Here is a 21723-nt window from a genome sequence, read left to right as displayed (position 1 = left end):
CATAACACCACACTATTTCTCATACAGGCCCAGGACAATCAGAGAGTGCAAACGAAAAGAGAAAGTAAGTATTCACTAATGGTGCATGCTGTGAGTGTATGAACATGAGCAATCCCTCCAGGAGCAGTGAGAATACTGGTTCTAGAAGTATTTGTAGAGGTGCATCTAAGAGAAAACTAATGCATGAAGCCTTCTATTCCATTGTCCTGGTTTTGTCTGGGGTACAGTTCATTTTCTCCCTAGTACCCGGTACAGTGCAGTGTTTTGGAGGTAGGATGAGAATTATGTTGATAGCCCACTGATGTTTTGGTTGTTGCTGAGTAGTGCTTGCACTGACCCAAGGGTTTTTCAGTGTTTCATGCTCTGAAAGTGAGGAGCTGCACAAGAACCTGGGGAAGGGGGGAACACATCTGGGACAGCTGACCAAACTGGCCAAAGGTATATTCCACACCACACAACATCATGCCCAGTGCATAAACTGGGAGGAGTTGACCAAGAGGGACTGATTGCTGTTCAGGGATGGGCTTGGCCTTGGTCAGTGGGTAGTGAGCAGTCATATTGTGCAACACCTGTTGGGGTTTACTCCTCTCTTTTTTCCATTACAAACATTATCATTATATTTTAGTATCAGTAGTATTATTATATATACTTTGTTTCAATTATTGAATTGCTCTTAACTCAAGTTTTTTCCTTTCCTGATTCTCCTCTCCATCCCATGGGGTGTAGGGGAAGGAATAAACAGCTGTGTGCTGTCTGGGATTAAACCCCTACATTCACAAACTACCAAAGAATACTAGAGACAAAAGCAAAGAAAAATAAAGAAGGCAAATGGCATTTATTATGACCTGTCTTTCTTAGCAAGGCAGGCTAGACTCACACTATCTAGGCTCCTTCCATCTTTACTGACCTCTGCGGATCATATAAACACTAAAGTGTCTCACTGAGCTCTGCTCAATCAAATCTATAGATGTTCCAAGCAACTGGTCTGTGTTTTTCTTTATGATTTTTATTCCCCCAAGAAGTACAGAATACTAATAATTTGAAATTACACCTGTAATCAACTGTGCCCAGTTCTTTTTGGTACCACCACAAGATTAGGCAATGACTGGGTAATTTAATTTTACTCCGAGATAGCTAAAGAACTCTCTCTTGGTATCTCTACAGCCTAAGTGCAAAAAAAATGCTAGTAAGATTTTCATAATCCCAAATGATTTTTTCCTAATGAATATATAACTTACATAATAAAGATTCTGAGGCTATGAAAAACTTGCAGTAATTATAAACTACTGCACAAAAGTGCCATACTACTTAAACAGGTTATTAAGTGGAGGAATATGCGTAATTCTTCTTCTTCATATTAACATAAAACCAAGCCTTGCCTCCCTTAGTTTGATGTCAGTGGCACTGTGCAATTATCTTAATATATATCTGGAGATGTCATCTGAATTTTTCACTCAAATATCAGGAGATGTGAATGCAAGGTCTGCCTGCATCACAGACACTGTCCTCTGCCCCAAGCAACCACGTAATGTACTCCTGCCCAACTGACTGGAGCTCATTGAAACAAGACTTTGGCCTTCATTTCTTCTACTGGAAGATTATTTCTATCAGAAAGTTATTTATTACGGTGCTCCTTTAGTAATTAGAGACCTTCCTTCAAATACACCTGACCAGTTTATTTATATTTGTTCTTATGTCCACCATTCTTCTCTGCCTTAAATGAAGCTTCTTCCTCCCCCTCTCCCTTCCAATGACAGCCATGACCTCTGTTATCAGGCTTGATTTTGCTAAATAAATCAAGTATCTTTTAAATTTCCTCTTCTTTCTTCTTTCATTTCACTATCCTATTACATTTCCACACTTCGCCTGTTACTGCCTGAATTCATCTTTCATGAACATAATGACCACAACTGTGAAATATTTCCCTTTCTGTACTGGAAAATTGTCGCTCTTTTAGCCAAGCTCAGAGATTGTGCTTATCTTTCTCTCCCCCTCACTCCAGAGTATCACACCAGTGGCTCGCCTGTAAGTAATACAACCAAGCCCTCCTCTTTGTTTGCTAATTCTTACTGTGTGGTATGCTGATTCTTCTCAGTGCTGCTAGCTTTGCACCATCAGCAGACATAATTTAAATACTCCTGCTTTTTGTGCAGGAAAAAAAATTGGATTCTTGGAGGTTCTAGACTGTGCTGCACAAGTAACACCATTTCAGAACTACTTCATATCAGTTCAACCTGATGATGCCTCCATATCAACTGCTGGCAATTCACACTTTCCCAATGTGCTTCCCAAGAACCAATATATGGATTTTTCACTTGTTTGACCTCTTTTCCACTCCTTAATAGGTGGTTTTACTGACTATTATCTTTACATCATAGGACAGCACCAACCACACAGCTAGCTTAGCTTAAGCAGGTTGAACAACTATGGACTAAGACTACCAGTTATTTCAAGATACTACTTGCATTCTAGTGCACTACTCTGAGTATCTTGCCAGTCTTCTTGAGTTGTTAAAAATAAATCCTAAAATACTCTTCATTAATGTAATCCAAAAGAGGAATCTGCTCTTTCACAACCTGTGTCTGTTGCCCTGGAAGCAGCTACTGCATAATGGTGGGGTTCAGCACAACAACTCATTCCCAGGAAGCTGTGGAGATTGTCTCTACACAGAAGGCTGAATGAAGAGTGGATTTTTCCACACTGTCACTGCTGATGAAATGGAATTTTCAATTACAATGCTTAGCACAGATCAACCTGCCCAGGGAAACCTATGTTCCAATGCTGCCAAGAGATATAGGCTCAGCATTGCATTTGTCAAACTATTTCCTCTGCTAAGAGTTCATGTGTCAGTCTTGAAAAAGGCTTGCTCTTCTGCTATCTTTCCTGATGGAAATGTGGAAAATGCAACTTACCTCCATTCACAAAACATCTTGTTGAGCCTCTTGACTCCAAACTGACTGCCTGGAGGGGAAAATCTGCCTTCTAGAGACTTAAAAATGGTGTGACTGTCCTATCGTAATTCTGCCTCACTGGAATATGGAGGTCAAACAGAGAAACAACAATCATTAGATAAAATTTTAGAAGGGGATTGCTGGCTTTAATTGCTGGGTTTAAGGGCAGTTTAAAAATGCACTCAGGACCCAGTAATTTCTTTTGTTTTAGCTAGGATTGCACTATCAGGTGTTGATGTCAGCAACAGACTCTGCTGTGATAAAATCACTGTTTTTTCTGTCACAAACACGCAAAGAACAAGTTCACATGAAGATGGATCAAGAACACATGAATAATTCCAGAGATGAACCCAAAGAGCAGCTTTTTGGACTAACTGTGGTATAAATGCCAGGAACCAAACCCACCCACTGGTACCAATTGCACATCTCAGTTTTATCTCATCTTAATCAAACCACTAATTATCGCACATAAATCCTAAGGAACATAATACAATTTTGTTCTTTGTAGGAGCTTAATCCATTGTTTTCTTTCAAACATTTAAGTCTGTCTGCACTTATCTAAGTACATTGTGACCACTAAATCACACAATACATCATCTCTTTGTCAGTATCCTAGACAGAGAAGATCCTCTGAGAATATGCTTACAACATAAAGGTCACTCTGAAAGTTGACTAAAGGCATGAATAAAAAATAAAACATTTAGTTAAGCCCTTTGAGGAGACAAGGTTGCCATTATCCTTCACTGTTTAAGCAAGTTCTTCAACTGCTTTTCAACACTATCGTTACATCAAATGGCGAGTTTAATGGCAGCTCCTGAGTATATATAGAATCAAAGCCAAAATTCAGCTTACTAAAGTTTCAGAAAGTTACACAGCAGTGAGAGATTAAGAATCATTATACACTTGGCAAACTGACCTATTTCCAAACGATGCTGTCACAAGATGATATGTGCAGTGGGTGTATTTTAGCCAACAAAAGCTAGCAAAATACCAAGAGCTGCTGGATTTCCTGTTAAGAATTTAGAGCCCCTCCACACACATTTTCCAGCACAATATATGGCCCATCTTTTTGTCAGCACAAGTTTTCCTTGAAAAATTAGAGTTGAAAAAAATCACCAGGCACCATTTCTCATGAAAGGGAAGGAAATTACAGGAAATGAAAGAAGCGACAAAGTAAGATGAGCTGATCTGAGGGTCTCACTGGTTAACATGATTCTGAAGTAAAGTGCAATTCCAGTTTTAAACTTGGTGCATGAGTACCATGTAAAACAGGAGTGTGGAAATGTAAAAGTATGCAAGACAAATGACATTTTATCTTTAGACATAATCATCCCTCATGAGTGTCATCCCTACTTATCAATTAATCACTAGAGCATGAATATCCCAAGACAAGGCTAAAAATGGTATGTAATTTTTCACTAAGTATGCTTGAAACAGCCAGTACATTTCACAAAGGAAAAGAAGAGGTTTGTGCTTTTTTTGGTAGCTGCTTCTCAAATGCAACCTCACTGAATGGAGGATGCAACAGAATCTGAATGGAGATCCCTGACACTGACTGCAGTCACGGCTCGTGCCAGTCATCAGCAGAAAGCTCAAGGTTTATTTACATGACTGCAAGTGAGTGCATTCCCAGGACTTACTGAGTTACTGCTTTCCAGCTAAGTTAACAGCAACTGAGGAAACAAAGTTCTAGCCATTGCAAACACAAAATAAAATGTATTACCATAACCCAGTTACTACCATAACTTAGCGAAAATGTAGCTTGGTGAGCCTCCGAAACGCGGCACTTGTGACTGTATGAGCTGACCCTCACTGTCTTAGCTAGTCCAGCCAACGTGAAACTTGCAAAAAAGAACAGTCAGTATTTCCAATCAGCTAGCAAAAACAACGGGCATAGGGAAACAAATCTCTGCTCTGGAGTTCAGAATTCATCTGCCACACAGATGCATAGCTCTGGTTTATGAGAGTCTTCACCTACCAGTACCTGAAAGCAAACTTACTGGTCTAATGGTCAGCTGCTGATGTACGTTCTATCTTCTCAGTGTTGCAAGTGAGGTTAGCTAAGCAGCATCCTATCCAGTCATTCATTTAACTGTACTGCTTTGCCTCACAGTAAAAGTTAAGCTGTCTTAATCTATCAAACACTGGAAGACTTTTATTTTGGCAGAATGAGCAATAAAACACCCAAACACTCAAGAACTCGACTTTCCTTATTTAGATACCCACAGGGAAAAATACTAAATTCACATATCAAACTTGTGTTTTGCTTAATAGGAAAAAGACACATTACCTGTTCAAAGGCTCTGAAAGAAAAAGGCAGTTGAAGAAGGTGTATGGTCATTATCAGGAAAACATCAAAATTCCACCACAAAAACCAGTTTAATGTCTTCTGAGTGTATAGCTTATCTGCTTTTGTGCACAATAATGCTACCAGACCTGTTACCTAGATCATGCCACTGCTTTTGAGATTTAACTCCTAAAACCAAATGCAAACAGAGAAATGTCCTTAGGACATGGCATCCCAGAAATTCTCAATCACATATTTAAGGAAACTGGAAATTAAAAGGCAATTTTTTTCAGTAGGAAAATCCATGAACTGTCTTTTTAGCAGGGCAAACAAGGAAAATCAAGACTCAAAAAATATTACTATTGGCTTTCCAACAAATTATACTGATACTTTAAATTTATATAAAATTTATATTTAAATATAAAATGCTGAAAAACTAAAATTGGCACTAATTATTAACATCTCTATGCATTTGGTTTTCATCACTAAACTTTGAAAATTATGGCACATTAATGTAATAAAATTCTAAGATCAAAGTAGAAACATGAGTGAGCCACAGAAAGATTATTAGCTTTTGATTTTTCTCCCTATTAAAGACCAGGGTCTGAGTCTGCTTACACCATTAACTATACAGGATTCAATTATTTACTGAGGACAAAATCAAAATTGGCCCACTAGCCACTGCTACACCTAGGAAAGAATAAGACAACAAACCAAATATGTCTAACTTAGAACAAAGAAGAGCTGAGGCAACTGATGAATTACAGGACCTTATTCTCAATTTTGACTACCCCAGGAAAGTTGCCAGAGCAGTTTAATATGTCCAGAGTTAGCTACATATTTTTAAATTTCTTTTATATTACAAATACATAATAACAGCTTTCTCCCCACCACCTTCCCCAGAAACTGAATATGGGTCATATTCTCAAAAATGCACTTCCAGTCCCTAAAATTTTGCTGTCTCCATGATGCCCAGAGTGGCATGAGGGTCCCTAACCTACACTGTTCAGCAAACAGAAATATAAAACTGACAATATAAAGTAAAATTACAAAACATTATCAAGAAACCAAGATGCAGGTACACAAAGAACAGTGGGGAGGGATGGTCCAAGGAGACAGGCAGCTGCTTCCCTACAGCATGTCTGTAGTACAGAGTACTACTGCAAGAAGGTTGTTGCAGCCTACTTAAATCTATGAATAAATCTGTCTTGAGAACACGAATTACAGCATAAATATCAGCACCCTTCTGAGACGCGCAATTCTTGCAACCACTCTCCCATCTGTGATTCTTTTCATTTAAAATTCTGTAAATGAAGAACAATAGCCTACAAAAGCCATTGCTGGGTCATTTAGTTTCATGTAGAAATTTGCATCTCAGTTACTTAATTGGAATCCCACAACTGTCACTTGTGAATACCCTTCCCTGGTAATTTTATTCAGACAGCAACCATATAAAAGATTGTCAGAAATGCTTCTGAATTATTAAAATACAGTATTATAATAAGGGTAAAATGCAAAAACTAACTTTCCAATCCAGGTTGTACTGTTGTTGTACTACCCACTGCTCCTAGGGAGACAGCATCAAGATTTTTGCTAGACAATGAAAACTAACTTCCCATCTAAAGAATAACACAGAGATCTTTACTTAAAACAAATACTACAATTTAGTGGACAATTAAAGACATTCTTTCCTAAACCAATGGTCAGCATTTGTACATGGAATCTTGCATTAAAATGGAGAAGCCCAGTACACACATTTACACTGTTGAAGAAAGGACTAGTACTAGTATTTGAATTACAGTAATTTCATGATTATAAGCTGTACTGAGTATAAGCCGCACTTCTGGGTGCCAGCAACTTTTCATTCTTTGTCCATACATAAGCCGCACCTGATTATAAGCCGCACATTACAATACAGAGTGTGATAAAAGGTATCTATTCTATCACCATCTGTTGAGGGTGGGGGCAGTGATCCTTATCTCAACGGCAGATATTCTGCTAATGGGCCATCCATTGAAACCAGACAGGGCATTGTTCTTTATCTTTTCACAACCAATCCTTCCTCCAGCGAGTCATTTTCTGCTAATGGCCCATGGAGTCCCACTGTGGGACTGATAAAATTACTGCATCCCATTGGAGGTTACTCCAGCCAGGGGGAAGAGTCCAACATTTCTTACCAAGATAAAAACAGAGGTTTTGGGACACTAAGGGAGCCCCTTTCTCCACTGGACTCCAGAGGAAAACCGGATTTCTCCACATCCCACCTCCGGAGGGAAACTGCACCTTCTACAGGAGCACTGCTCCAACTGAACCACATCTGTCACTGCAGGAGGATGCAGCCACCATTTAATGGGACTGCTACCAACACCCTGCCTGACGGGTGCCAGGTTGTACTCTGACTTTGTCAGGGTTTGGAGTTTGTTTCTTTGTAGTACTGTATTTCTATTTTAATTTCCCTAGAAAAGAACTGTTATTCCTAATTCCCATATCTTTGCCTGAAGGCCCCTTGATTTCAAAATGATAATAATTTGGAGGGAGGAGGTTTACATTCTCCATTTCAAAGAGAAGTTCCTGCTTTTCTCAGCAGACACCTGTCCTCCAAACTAAAACAGCAACTTTTCATTCTTTGTCCATATATAAGCCGCACCTGATTATAAGCCACACTTTGGGGTCAGACCAAAATTTTAGTCAAAATGGTGCAGCTTATAATCGTGAAATTACTGTACTAAGGTTGTAGGTTTTTGCAAATTAGCCCAGATAAACCAGGTTTGAAGTCTGGATAGCTCTTAAAACATAACAACCTCCATCCAAAAACATTAACAAATATCTATTTCAATCTATAAAAGCCATACTGAACATACTTTGAAAATTAGTACTTCTTAAAAGGCTTGTGATGCTTGTTCTTTTACATCTCTCATGTTACATAACAGCTCTTAGAAATAAACAAAAAATGCAGGACAGTATCAAACAGTCTTTGGTCTTTCTTAACTTGTCTACATGACAGTTACTTCTTCTTGGCAAAATTCCTTAATATAAACGTACAGGCTGGCATTTTTATCCTGAATACCAAGTTACTGCATGTATTATGAAAGATGTGTGTAGCTGGTAACACCCTGCCAAACACTACAGGGAAAAAACCAAATACCATAGCTACAATATATAATGCAAAACTTACTATTTATATGTCTCTGAACGAATGTATTCAAAAACATGCGATACTCCCAGCTGAAACTGATCAGCAATAGGGGTAACCCAGGGATTGTTCTCTGCTTTGAAGACTTGTTTTTGACCTGTCAGATCCAAATTACCTGAAAGAGATTAAACAAAACATCATATGAAAAATATTTGAAACATGAAAAATTTGAAAGAAATACCTTGCTGTGAATGTAAAAAACTTTTTATTGATTTCAGAGCGTGCAAGCATAATAAAAGCAAATACTTCAGTCTTAGCAAAGAGGAATAGAAGGAATAGTAGTTCCCACCATGATGTACGCAGTTCCACTTTATTTGTTTCACTGCCGCTACATACTACAAAGCAGGGTTGAACTCTGCCCACTTACTAAATTAGTTTTAAGTGTGACTTGATAATGCACCTGTTCACTATCTCCACTATGATCTGCAAGAATAAAGGAGAATGATTCTCTGGTAGAAGTCTGCTCTGCTGTAGCTTGGTATTGCAAAATATTCCTCAATCCCTGCTCCAGGGGCTTTTTGTGTTCCCAGTGCCCAGCATGTTGTCTGCCCCAAGATCCTGCTCTGATCTGTGGTTAGAGTGACACACAGTCACAAAAGCAGACAGACAACACCATTCTTGTAACATGGCACTTTTACCTATTCTGCTGACAGGAGATGAAGAGATCTGTCATGGGATTGCTCAGGGTCTATTTTTTGTTCATTTTGAAAGTTTACCACCCAAGTCCAAAAACAGCACATGCTCCACTGAAACTCCTCATGACTATGGATACAAAGGGGTGAATTCCGGGACAGTCTAGCCATTGAAATACTTTATTGTATTCTTTAAATTAAGAAATTGGTGGCACATTTTCAATTTATTTTTGTGAATTTTACAATGAAGAGAGGAGTACCCTTCCTCTATAATTCAACAATAACTAAACCACAATAGGATAAAACAATCTTTAACTATGGAGAACAAAAAAAAATATTTACAGGGTTTTGAAGACTGACTGAGCCAAGCTGCTGGTGAAATCTGAAATCAACCTGACACCATAGTTTTCTAAAATGAAAGGGGCTGTGCAAGTGGAGGCAAGGGGAGCTGCTGCAAGCCCTGAGCTCACTGCTCACTTTGGCTACACACTGTGCATGACAGCTAATCCTTGGCGTATTTCTCTCTGTAAAAGGGGTTAACACAATTAAAGACAGGCCATTATATGGTGTGAAAAGATGCCAAGCATCTCATACCAGCCTATCAGGGAGTCCCCGTTACCTTAACAAGCTCATCTGCCAGCTGTCTGTGGCTGGTGTGAGCCCGCAGCGGCAGGAGCATCCCCCACAGCCGTCAGTCAGGCGCCCGCCCGCCGCCGCACGCTTCAGTGCGCCTTGTCTGCTTTATTAAGGGACTCGGCAGCCCTGCTCTAACAAGGATCAGGAAAAAGGATTAAGTACTGTGACAAAGAGGACCTAATAAGCTAGAAAGCAGTGTGTCTAAATCTGTGCTGGCTGAAGGCACGGGCTGGCGCTCTCGCCATCCAGATCCTACATGGAGGCTGCTGCGGAAGCTGGTCAGAGCAGCAATCAGCCCTAACCCTCTGACCAGGCTGCTGGGAAGATCATGCATCAGGGGCTTGCTTTGCAATTGCAAATTGCATTTCCCATTTTATTACCTGCAAAAAATTCTGTGTGCTGCTCTCCAAAACTACCAACACTGCAAGCGCTCTGTAGGTGGGGGCATCAAGGTAAAATGATTAATCCCTGTACTACTAATAAAACTTGGGGTGGTAAGCTTGGCCCCATCACAGATCAAACTCAATGCTGCTTGTCACATGTGTCCAAAATCTCAATATTTGGAGTCTCAGCTGAATCCTCTTGTCCCAAGCTGTGTCAGAAATTTACCACCCAGGGAAGCCTGCTGCATGTGCCCATTCCCACAGCACAGTGTACCCACTTCCATTACAAATACCACATGGTCCATTTAAATGTAATTAATTGTAGTAATTACTACTCCACCAGAGCCAATGGAATCTTACAGCAAAACCAACACTGCTCAAACAGAATAACCTGCAGGCCCCCATGCCAATGTTATAGCTTTACTTTTCTCTGCCTTCTTTTCTTTCCCAAAACACACTGAAGGCAGGTACAAGTAGTTCTTTTTCACCTTCAGGGGTAAGCAGAGACCCTAATTAATCTAACTACTGAGGAAATGGGGCGCACAAAAATTCAGCATTTGCACCAAAATCCACCCCTCCCTGCCCAGGATATCCTTCTAGGAGGCTTGCCAGCAGCAGCTGGCCTGGCAGCCCATCCCACTGACCACCTAGAGCTGGAGTGAGAGCCTAGGGATTGTAAGTGAAGAATTTAATCAAGTGTGGTAGTGAGAAAAGGAACAACTTGTCTGTCCTCGTGGCAAGCACCAGGTTCTCTGCAGGTGAGGGGAGGAGGGCTGCCCTACAGAAGACAGGAAGGACAGAGCAACTAGCGTTTTAAAAACCTCCCTGTTGGATACCAAAAATTTCCACCTGGAAATGAAGGACAGAGATAGGCAAAAAATTAAGCAGGCTAAGAAATTACAGGGAGAGTGTCCCACCTGAGTAGGACTAAGTAAGAAACGGACTCCAACCCTCCTGACACAAGGCAAGCCATTTGAGCATAAAGAAGCCATATAATTAAAAATGAGACAGAAGTCTCTTCTGCATCACTGTGCAGTGCTCGGGGCCATATCCTTATGTCTTTTCTGTGCTTATAGCTAAAAAACCCATGAATCAAGGGCGTACATCCAGGAGTCCCAAGCACAAGGCCGAAGTCTCAGTAACATCTCAGCAATAGTATTTGCTGAGGCAGCCAAATGCACAGGACCCTTCTGCTGCAGTACACAGGACAAATCCAGCAGCGTGGAAGAGATGATCACACTTGCCTGAAGCAATGTCTGTGGCACCAGCTTACCCCAGGAGTGTTGAGCAACTGGATACTGCACACATGTGTCCCTATCCCCCAACCCCAAAAGTCTCCTTGCCTAGGTGTTTTTTTAATGGCAGCACCATGTTAGAAAATGCTGTTATTCCACCCATGCAGCACTAGAGCAGGGAAAAAAGCCGTGGCAGATGCACCTACATGCATCTAACAGCAGCATCAGCAGAACACTTTCTCCAGGGCTTTAGGAAATTTATATATTGTTCTGTTACACAGATCACATCAAATCCTTCAGATACTTTTAGTAATCAAAATACAGAATTACCTCTAGTAACACTCCAGCACTGAAGATTCAATCGCAAAATATATTAGGATAGGAAACCGCATTGGTCATTGATGTTTTGTTCTTTCCATGCACATCTCCCTATCAAAAATATTTATCATTTCTGTAATTTGGCATAATCATTTCACTAAAATTATATTTCTTCATCATGGACATAAAGTTCTTGCTATTTTGTGATACTGAAAGAGATCAGCTCCACTGAAAGGCAGCACAGTCATATGCCTCTGGTAAGCAAGGAGGAACAGGCCATCTTCAAGGATAGTCAGCACAGTCCCTTTCCTAGGGCACAGAAATGTTATGCAAATGATTTTTGAGTGCTTTGAAATTCTTCTAATAAATGATCAAAACTATACATCCCAGAACCCAGGTTTAACATGCTTGAAGAACGTTCCTAAGTCCAATGAGTACTTTTTTTTACTCTATCTTGAGTAAATATAGATTTCCAAGTAGGAAGACTGCTGCTACCAGCACGTGGACACTGAAAAGAGAACAGAATTTGGAAAAGGGAAGAGCAGAGATCTAACAGCTGACTGCTGTGGACAGCCTGCACAGAATGATCAAAAGCCTTCCTTAGAAGCCATCTGTGTGGTGTCAGAAATGCCTGATCCTGGCTTTTTTATTTCAGCTCTCACTGCATCTAAAGATGATCTTGAACCCTTAAGTTTGATTGGATCCCTGTGATTTAACTTCTTTGTTTACCTCACCTCAAAAGCAAATTGCTCCTAAAGCTCAACTACTAAGCTGTGCAGACCTGAAAACTGTCTACTGCCCAAATCTCTTGTTAGGTGTCACCTGTGAGCTACAGTAAATAGATCTACACCAAAACTCTTGAAAATTCAAGTGCAAAATCAAAGTCTGCATATTTTTAATTGCAACGTGTTCTAACTTAGGTCATCCATTAACTAAAAACACCATTCCTAATTTCAGAGTGTCTGCAGCCATGGGTGGGCAGAAGGGCCACCTCATATGACAGTGGGCACACCTCATCTTGAGAGACATTTAAAGGATAAGAAGGCAGCTATACTTTCCTGTCTCAATGGATCTATCCTGTACTTGAGTTAAAACATGATCGTTAATGTTTCTTGTTATTTTCCTGCAGTGCTATTGAAATAGAAGTGGTTTGTGTGAACATTCATGTTTTGATCAAATGCCTCCAAAGGTCAGAAAAGAGCTCATAATAGACAATCAAATGCTGCTTCCAAGAGTTGTGTTTGCAGAGAGTGTCAGAGCCAGTAATACTACTACCCATCACCTTGGCCAAGGGTGCCTTCAGACCTCCCAGGCTACTCCTGTCCATTAGACCTCGCCTGCAACACCCCTTACATACACAGTTACAAGCCCCTCATCCTGTTGTGATGTATGATATACAAAGTGTGCAGTATTTACCCAATGGACATACATTGCAGCTACAGTAAGGTATGAGTAGTGTACACAGGCATTACTTCAATACATACAAAAAGAAACAGAATGAACACAAACCTGGCTTGTCCTTTTCACTTGAATGCCCCCTGGCAACACTTTAAATACTTTCAAAAATTAAAAGGTGAAATTAAGTAATTAAACAACTCTGACATTTGAGAAGTGAACATTGGCATTCAGCATAAGAAACATGATCATAGCTGTAAAATGCCAGATCAACGCTTCTTCGTAATGGTTTAAATTCATCCCCAGTGGAGTTTCATTAAAATCAATGGATATAATTTTTAGCCTGTATACTGTTGAGTTTCACATCTGTGTCCTGTTGATACTCTGACTCACCTCCCAGCCTACAGTCTGCTTCAGTGACCTCAAGGACTGTCCTCAAGCTGTAACACATCCCTTTTAGTGATTCCTTTTAAGACCGCAATTCAAACATTCTTTCCCTTTACAACACAAAGGTCTTACTCTCTATTGCACATATAACAGGAGGAACAAAATTAGTTTTAGTAATTTATTTAGATATTTATATCTTTGAATCTTGTTTTATTAAATGCTAAGTAAGGGATCAAGTGACTGCACTAAATTTAAACTTAGTTTGTACGTAAAAATATGTCTGTCCTGGCTTGTTTTAGATTTGGTTAACGCTACAGGGCTTATAATTTTTATTACTTTTGTGGCATTTGCTTTGTCTCAATAGAGAGAGAGATTGTCTTAAGTGTGGGGGTGGAAGAAATATAATGACTATCATGTCATAAAAAGGATACCAAAGCAATTAATTGTGAATGTCTTAATACCTATGTAAAAAACTGAAAATATATACTCATTTCTATGCCACAAAATATTAGTAAAAGCCCATTATTTTTACCCTAATCTTAAGCACATGTAATGCTGTGCACCAGTAAGTAACTCATATGATTCTTAAAAACAAGTAAGATCATCTCTGCTTTGAAGACATAGCACTTTTGAAGGATTAGTAACAGAAGACAGTAGATTTAAATAGTATTTATAAAGGAGCAGTAAGACAACAAAAAGCAAAGTCTTCTTGTACCTAAGTGCAGCGTGACTCAATCTCTTCGGAACCAGCAGAAATATTCATGGAAATATTCAGTTTGATAAACAAATCTACATCTCCATAGCATATGTCAAAAATACAAATTTGCTTATTGATGAGTTCCTATGCACTAACAGAGAACAACTAAGTTTAGTAAATTTAAACCTAGACTGAAATGTCTCCAAAAGATCAATCCCAGCAACACTTCTGCCCTCTCACCCCCTACATCCTTATACTGAAAAAGGTCTAACAGTATCACTTCAAGTCACCAGCACTTCAGAGAACCCTGAAATAGCATTTGTGGGGGTTCTACAAAACATGGGAAAAGGTTAAAGTCTCAGATAACAAGAAATCAGATTCAGTACACACAAATCAATGAGATAATCCAGAGCATCCATCACAGAGAAGCAAGCTGAAAGTCTTTCCCTGGCCCTTTTCCTAACCACACATATGGGAAAGCCTGCAATCTCCCCTATAGTATGTTAGACAGGAAGCACCAGGGTAAGAGAAGGCTGAGGGAGCAATCTGAAAGTCAAACATTGAGGCCTAAGTCCATCCTCAGATTTACAATTACTTTCAGGGAGTTAAAACAGGTTTTGCAATATCACCTTATTCTTACAACTTCTTAGATGTACATGATGATTTCCAACAATGAGTTCAGAGATGAGACCCCAACTTCAGCACTGACCTGAATACATTCAACAGTAGATCTGTGTCAGTTCAATAACTGAAGAGCTTACAAACACATTTCAAACAGAAAAACATCTGGTCTGAAAAACATCAGGAGACAGAGACTCTGCCAGTTGTGTCTTGTCCTAATGGATACATTCTTTACTTCCGTGCTCTTATGGAGTGAGTGAGGATCAGCAGTCAAGTGTTCTCTCACTCTTTACTTTGATAGGTTAAATAGACTGATGATACTGTGATCCCACAGTAGCTACTCCATTTGCTTCAACTCTTAGTAAAGAGGAACACAGCTGAAATAAATCAAGTAAAAACAGACGAACTAAAGCTTGAATTCTTTACCCTTGATGTAAATGTGAAGTGTTACAGGACAAACTGGTATCGCCTCAGTGACAGCTACTACAATTGTATGGGAAGAGAATTTTACCCTCCAGCATGTTTCATAGGAGAGAGTTTAAAACAAAATGAATGTAGCCCTAAGATGTTTATACAAAATTCCAGCATCAAAGGAAAGGTCAGCCAGAATCTTTATACGAAAGTATAATGGAAAGTCTGAGACTTCAGAATGTGTCAGGACTGAAGATGGGTAATAGAAGAGGATGGATGAATTGCCGAACTACCACCTTAAACCGCACTTCAGGTATTAAATACAGACAGATTAAAGCCTTAACCTGGCTGGGCAAACTTACATTTCCATATTTAGGTGACAGGAGGAGAGGTTAGCTCTCTGGGAACAACGGGAGAGCCCTGGAAATTTCTACCATCACAATACACAACAAACCAGACTTTGCCAGGACAACTAGTAGAAAGAGTAAATAATAATATTCACATATGAAAGACATAAAACAGGAACTTATTCAATGCAGCACACAAGGTATTCATCACCTAACAAGCTCTGCTAATGGCTTGTACTGCCACATGACAAATCAGGCTGTTTCAACACCTGAAGTTCACCACACACAGCTCTCAGGTACCAGGGCAACCAGCCCAGCTGGTGCCATTGTTCTGGTAGCTAGGAGGAAAGGCAGAAGAAAGAGCACTTTAATAAAAATCCAAGAAATTACTTCAAAATGTACTTTCAAACCGTATTTTCAAAAATACATCCTAAAATTGTTTATTTATTACTTACAAATTCATTAAATTAATTTCTCCGGCATTCCTCATTTAAGAGCAAGACTATTTACTAGAAGACCTACAAGTACTGTTAAGTTTCACTGATTTCCTTCTTTGAAAGGTGGCATGTTGTGCTGGAAATACCATTTCCTTCACTGCTCTGCGTAACAAATGTCCAGTGCTGACTGGGATCCCAAGGGGCAGACCAACAGTCACCACTAAGTGTTCCCAGTGCAGAAACCCAAGAAACACACACCGCAGCAGATGGCTTTTAGAACAAAGGAAATTAACGTGATGTCAAAGTAGTTTAACATCAAAGACACTTTAATGGCACAGGAAGTATTACAGGCTTAGAGGATCAGCATCCCAATTTATTTTGAAATATATTGCACATTTTTTCCAGCATCAGAAACTCCCCTGAGATTCTCAATTACATGGGAATTCAACAGAGCATTCTCTCTCTGAAGGGTCCCTATCAGACCAAAATCTAGTTAATTTTAAAAAATGACTTAAAAAAAAAACTCCCTGTATTGCTTTTGCCCTGCACCTTTGAAACTTCCATTCAAACACAGGTTGCCAAGTACTCAGAAGGCGAAACCACTTCTAAGTACTATGAAATGCATAAAATGAACCAAATATAACAACAAATGCAACATTTGCTCAGATTGGTTCTAATTACAGCACTCTTACCTACTACAGCTCTGACACAACAGATGAAGTATCTGCTGACAGAAACATCATTATTATGTTGATGGTACTTATAATCAGAGTACAGTCAACATGAGGAGAACCCACACACACATTGTAGTCATCTGAGAAGTGACTGTAAAACTTGCATATTTTAAAAACTAATGCAAGATCAAATCTGAATATTGGAAAGCTTGGCAAGAAATACAGCAGTGTCCATCAAGTACTTTGCATTTAGTCTGGTTTCTAACTTCATAACTAGTGGTGGAGGGTAGGATGGAGTGGTTTTGGTTTTTCTTTTTATTTTTTTTTTAACTTAAACCTTAAACGAGAAACACAATTAGAATATGCACAGATTTTCAGAGAAGCTTTTTTATATAAATAATCTCTCCATAACCTATCTTGTTACATACATGGTTTTTATTGTTGTCCAAAGAGCCCCAGAGTTCAGGCTTCCAACAAGCACCAATGAATGACCTGTATTGCTGGTGTGAGCAGCGCTGTGACACAGGCAGGGTGCAGTGACAGTTTATACTAAAATAAAAAAAGTTTGGCATTTACATCAACTAGTGGAAAGTTTCCAACATTTGGAAAAGACATATCTTTGAAAAGTAAGTGATTCTCATGTTTGCCTATGCCTGTTATAATTACCTGAGTAAACAGCTATTGCGATTAATATTTACTTGAACAAACAATTGCACCTATTACTTTGCGTAATATAATATTAATTCACAAATTCTAGAGTAATTTCAAAATTCTAAATTTTATAAGGCCTTCCTGTGATGGAAATATTGAAGCTTTTGGCACAATTCCTTGAACTTTGTATTTAAAGCCAATCCTTTATCCATGGTAATTTAGCTGCTCAAAACAAAAGATTTATGAAAGAATTACTTGGTTATTCTCCTACACAAATTAAAATTACAAAATGTTTCATGCTTCTTAAAAAGTAACGTGGCTACTCACCCCATTGAGTTTTTTTTTCTTTACAAGGCTTGAATTTTCCTCTTTTCCCGTAAGGACTAACTTTATAATTTTGCTAATGTCTCTCTTTACCCGAGGAAATTATTTGATAAGCTCGAACAGTATTGAACAGCAACTTACAAGCCGTTGATGCCAAATTCAGTTTTGGAAAAGAAGGATGGTAATTGGAAGGTATTCTTAGAAATCACTGCTCTTCCACATGCATAAACATGACCAAACTACATGTGGGCACACATGTTAGCAGCAGGGTAGTGCACACAGGCAACATTAGAATCTGGGCTTTAAAAATCATACCATTTGTTTTCATATCAAAAATGCAAAAACGCAGATAAACCAGTTACATTTGCTGGGTGGTTATTTAGCTACATCCTTGTGAGTACTCTGCACTATACTATTTCATTCCTGATTCTCCTGAGAAAATCTTTCATGTGTCACATGGGTCCACCCAGATGAACAAACAGTGAACTCAAAACACCATCACTGATGTGACTAATTGTGTCTACCATTTTATATGGTTCTTGTTTCTAGTCTACTTTCTTTCCAAACGGTTCTCATTGTTAAACGGTCAGAACACACGAAGTGACAGATTTAGTGCCTCCTTGGCAATTTATATAACTGACTGCAACTCTGTTGTTGCAGTGAATCATGATTTATTTGTCTCGCAATGCAGCACATAACCTTTTGAATGCTAGGGAAAAAAATGCCAGCGCCTCTTTAAAGTTTATATATGACTGCCCACCACCATTTCTCATGAATGTAGTTTTCAGAGACAAATGATAAAAACAAGCTGCAAATTCCACCCACCTATTCCGGGCCATTTCCTGTGTTCATCGATCACATATACTGTATTTACAGAAAAGCACCTCACCCAGGTATCACTCTTTCAGCCCTCTCACTTCCTCCTGGGCAGGAATATTTTTCTTAAATTAGCAGTAAGTATTCTGTGCTAAACACAATGGAGGATAACAGCGATCTCCCCCAGTCCTGTACTGGTGCCATGCTCAATCACATCGGGTTACATTACAGGCTGACTACGGGGAGTTATTTATTGGTATCTCCATTCCAAAGTTGTGACCCCGAGGCCTGTCTGTGGCCTTTTTCATACCCTATTCTTAATTCCTTCTTCTGCACTTATTTACATTACCTTTAAAAAACAGCTTAATGTAACACATACATCCTTCTCATCATTCAATTGTGCCCATCTCCATGGTAAATGAACATCCAGTGACTCACTGCTGTCCACCAGAGCCTTAACTAAAACAGTCAAAAGCCTTCAGTACCTTTAATTATGAAAGTGATAATGAGAGAGAAAAGATTGTTTACTTTTAATGGAACAGCAGCAGCTCCAATTAATGCAAACAGGACCAGCTCACTGAAAAGCTATTTATCTGACACGCACACCAAAAAGTATTTGGATAGTTCTGAGTACGTTATAATTCAATTTTAAAAATTTAGGAGGGAGAACTTGGACAGCAGACAAAGTTCGTTTTCCCTCAGATGGTGACTTATGGCATTAGCAGTCCATGCAGTAGGCTGTAACCCTCTCATGCCACCTTTCCCTGGCAGGCTTTAAAATCGTCTGCAAAGGAGTGCTTCTCTAAACTGCCCAGGTTTACAGAAGGGAAAACAGGGTTGCAGAGATTCACTCTTGCCTATGGCCTGTTCCCTTCCAAACCCTAGTCTGGTGTTCCATTCCCTACATGTGTCCAGATGCTTAATAAACAAGCACAACATTGTTTTTCACAGTAAATATGCCTGCAAGTTGCACACGTTGCAAATCTAAACTTCAGTGTAATGTTCTCTGGAAATATATAACAAAATCTATTTTAAAAATTTGAGATGTTCTAGAATTATCCATGGCATAGATCACAACAGACGTTATGGCAACTGATCGCAAACGAGGATCTTGAGTAAGACCATAAAATGAAACATCGATCAATTAATACATGAAAAGAAAAGTAGCATTTACAAAATACCTTTTGAGTAATAAAGAACAGAGGTAACAAGGACTTAGCTGCATCAGTGGACCTCACCTTCATCAACTGGGGCAAAATTACAAGTCCATTTTTTACCAGATTGTGATATTGTTCTAAAATGCAAGGAAATGCTTAGAGGAAAAATTTTCCCTTGCACATCCTGAATTTCACAGGTCAATACAAAATAACTGTTGAGAATTTTGTTTCAAACATCTCCATTTGGGATGGATTTTGATAGTAAAACAATTTAATGGGGATTTGTTGCTATGCTTGTAAGGCAGCATGTTTAGAATATTTAATTAGCCAAAGAAGGTGGTCAAACTCAGTACACCATTCATCTTCCACTTTCTGAAAAAACTCTGAAAGCTATAATTTAGGAAGCTAAGAAAAGTACATGCTTCTGAAATGTTATTGCCATTGAGAGAATTGATAAATAAATATGACTTTGACCAAAACCTAAAGAAAGCACACCCATGTCAAGACCTAAAGAAAGCATATCCATGTCAAGACACAAACATCTGAAATTGAAGGAAATAGAGTAACTTTCATCCACTAGTGGTGTGGAGAAGAGTAAAAAATTCCATAGTGGGCAAACAAATAAGAGTCAAAGCAAATACCTTTCCCAATTCACAGAAGAGAAGCACATTGCTCTATAAAACAAAAAGTATTCATTGCAGACTGTTACATTAAAGTACACAGGGTCAATGGGTCAAAGCAGGTTCTTATGAAAACAAGTAATTTTACTTTATCATGCTAACTTCTGTCGCTATCCTTCTGAGTTTTGGGAACTATTATGTGGAAGGTACCAACAGAAACAAAGAAGCTTCTCCATGTAAAAGTCCACAATAACAAGCAACAAGGAATAGACCCTGTCTAACAGGTGCTTCAAAACCAGGTAATTGACACAACGACATTATTCTCAATGAAAATATTTTTAAAAATTTTAAGATCAGAAACCAATTTCTGGCTTAGGGCAAACAGGACCCATGCCCCTCACATAAAATGGAGTACTGCAATGCAAATTCAGCAAAATCAATACTTAAGTTTCAAAGAAGAACTCTTACTTCATCGGTTGAAAGAAGCCACCTATAACTGAATTCAAATGTACAGTATCCCAGTTTCAAATTATATCAACCAGCTCCACTGCTTTAAGTTAAAGAGCTGTCAGATCCCTAAGAAACGTAGGCTATCAAATTGAAAACCAAAAAAATCCTCTCATTTAGCTATATTTCACTCTAGTTAAATAAAGTTCCACTTTATACAGGTACATAAGAAGCCACTTATGCTATTGTAATTTTTGCTAAATATAATTTTGGCTAATCTAAATAATGTTCTGAAACCTCAGTGAGAGGTAAGAATGGGTTTGCTGACCCAGTATTTATGATACATTATATAAAGTAACGTATTTGCTTTGTATGCAAATGTATTGCAAAAAATTGGCAATCAGGTCTATTAAAACATAAGAAAAACACAACATGTAATAAAATAATAACACAAAAAACATCATCTTCTGGCTCCTCCTGCATATCCAGGAGTGAAAAACTGAGGTTTTCTCAGGGGAAAGTAAATATTAGCATATCAGATGACTTAAGCATAATCATTTCAGAGGAAATACAGTTCATCATCATCATTATTAGTCAAATAAATGATCATCCATAATCTTACCCAGTTCTGGGGGCAGCACAGTAAGACGATTTCCCTGGATATGCAGTTCCTTAAGCTGGGTGAGCTCACCAATTTCTTTAGGCAGTGATATCAGGTCATTGTCTCTAAGACTCAGCTAAGAGCAAATATAAATTCAGTCAGAATGATTTTCAGTTACCATAAAGCAGCCCAAAAGAGAAGGCTACTCCCTCTGCCCCCAGCTTTCTCCTGAATGCTCAATTCTTCCAATTTATTTACAAGTGTCTTCTGGTAAACAAGAAACAGTTTCAGGTGTAGTGGTCTATTCCTGCAAACCTACCCTACTACTCCTCAAATTGACTGGTTTCTATTCCTACAAGTGTTGCAAAAGTGAATTGATTTTCCAAGAATTTAGATAAATTACTTACTATCTGCAACTTTGTGAGCTTCCCAATATCTGGCGGCAGGATTTCAAAATCGTTGTCACTTAGATAGAGTGCACGAAGGGTGGCTGCAAATTAAAT

General features: G+C 38.9%; 1 protein-coding gene across 1 annotated transcript in view; it reads right to left on the bottom strand.

The window, feature by feature from the left end:
* RSU1 (Ras suppressor protein 1) overlaps positions 1-21723 on the bottom strand; it is a 105447-nt gene that overhangs the window by 53339 nt on the left and 30385 nt on the right. Inside the window, exons 6-8 of the mRNA XM_033072511.2 lie at positions 21628-21710; positions 21242-21356; positions 8414-8546 (exon numbers count right to left, since the gene is read on the bottom strand). Coding sequence (XP_032928402.1) covers positions 8414-8546; positions 21242-21356; positions 21628-21710 — 331 coding nt within the window. The remainder of the gene's footprint in view (positions 1-8413; positions 8547-21241; positions 21357-21627; positions 21711-21723) is intronic.

This window comes from Catharus ustulatus, chromosome 1 (genome assembly GCF_009819885.2).
Source record: "Catharus ustulatus isolate bCatUst1 chromosome 1, bCatUst1.pri.v2, whole genome shotgun sequence".
Lineage (NCBI taxonomy): Eukaryota > Metazoa > Chordata > Aves > Passeriformes > Turdidae > Catharus > Catharus ustulatus.
This window is presented reverse-complemented; position numbering and strand designations above follow the sequence as displayed.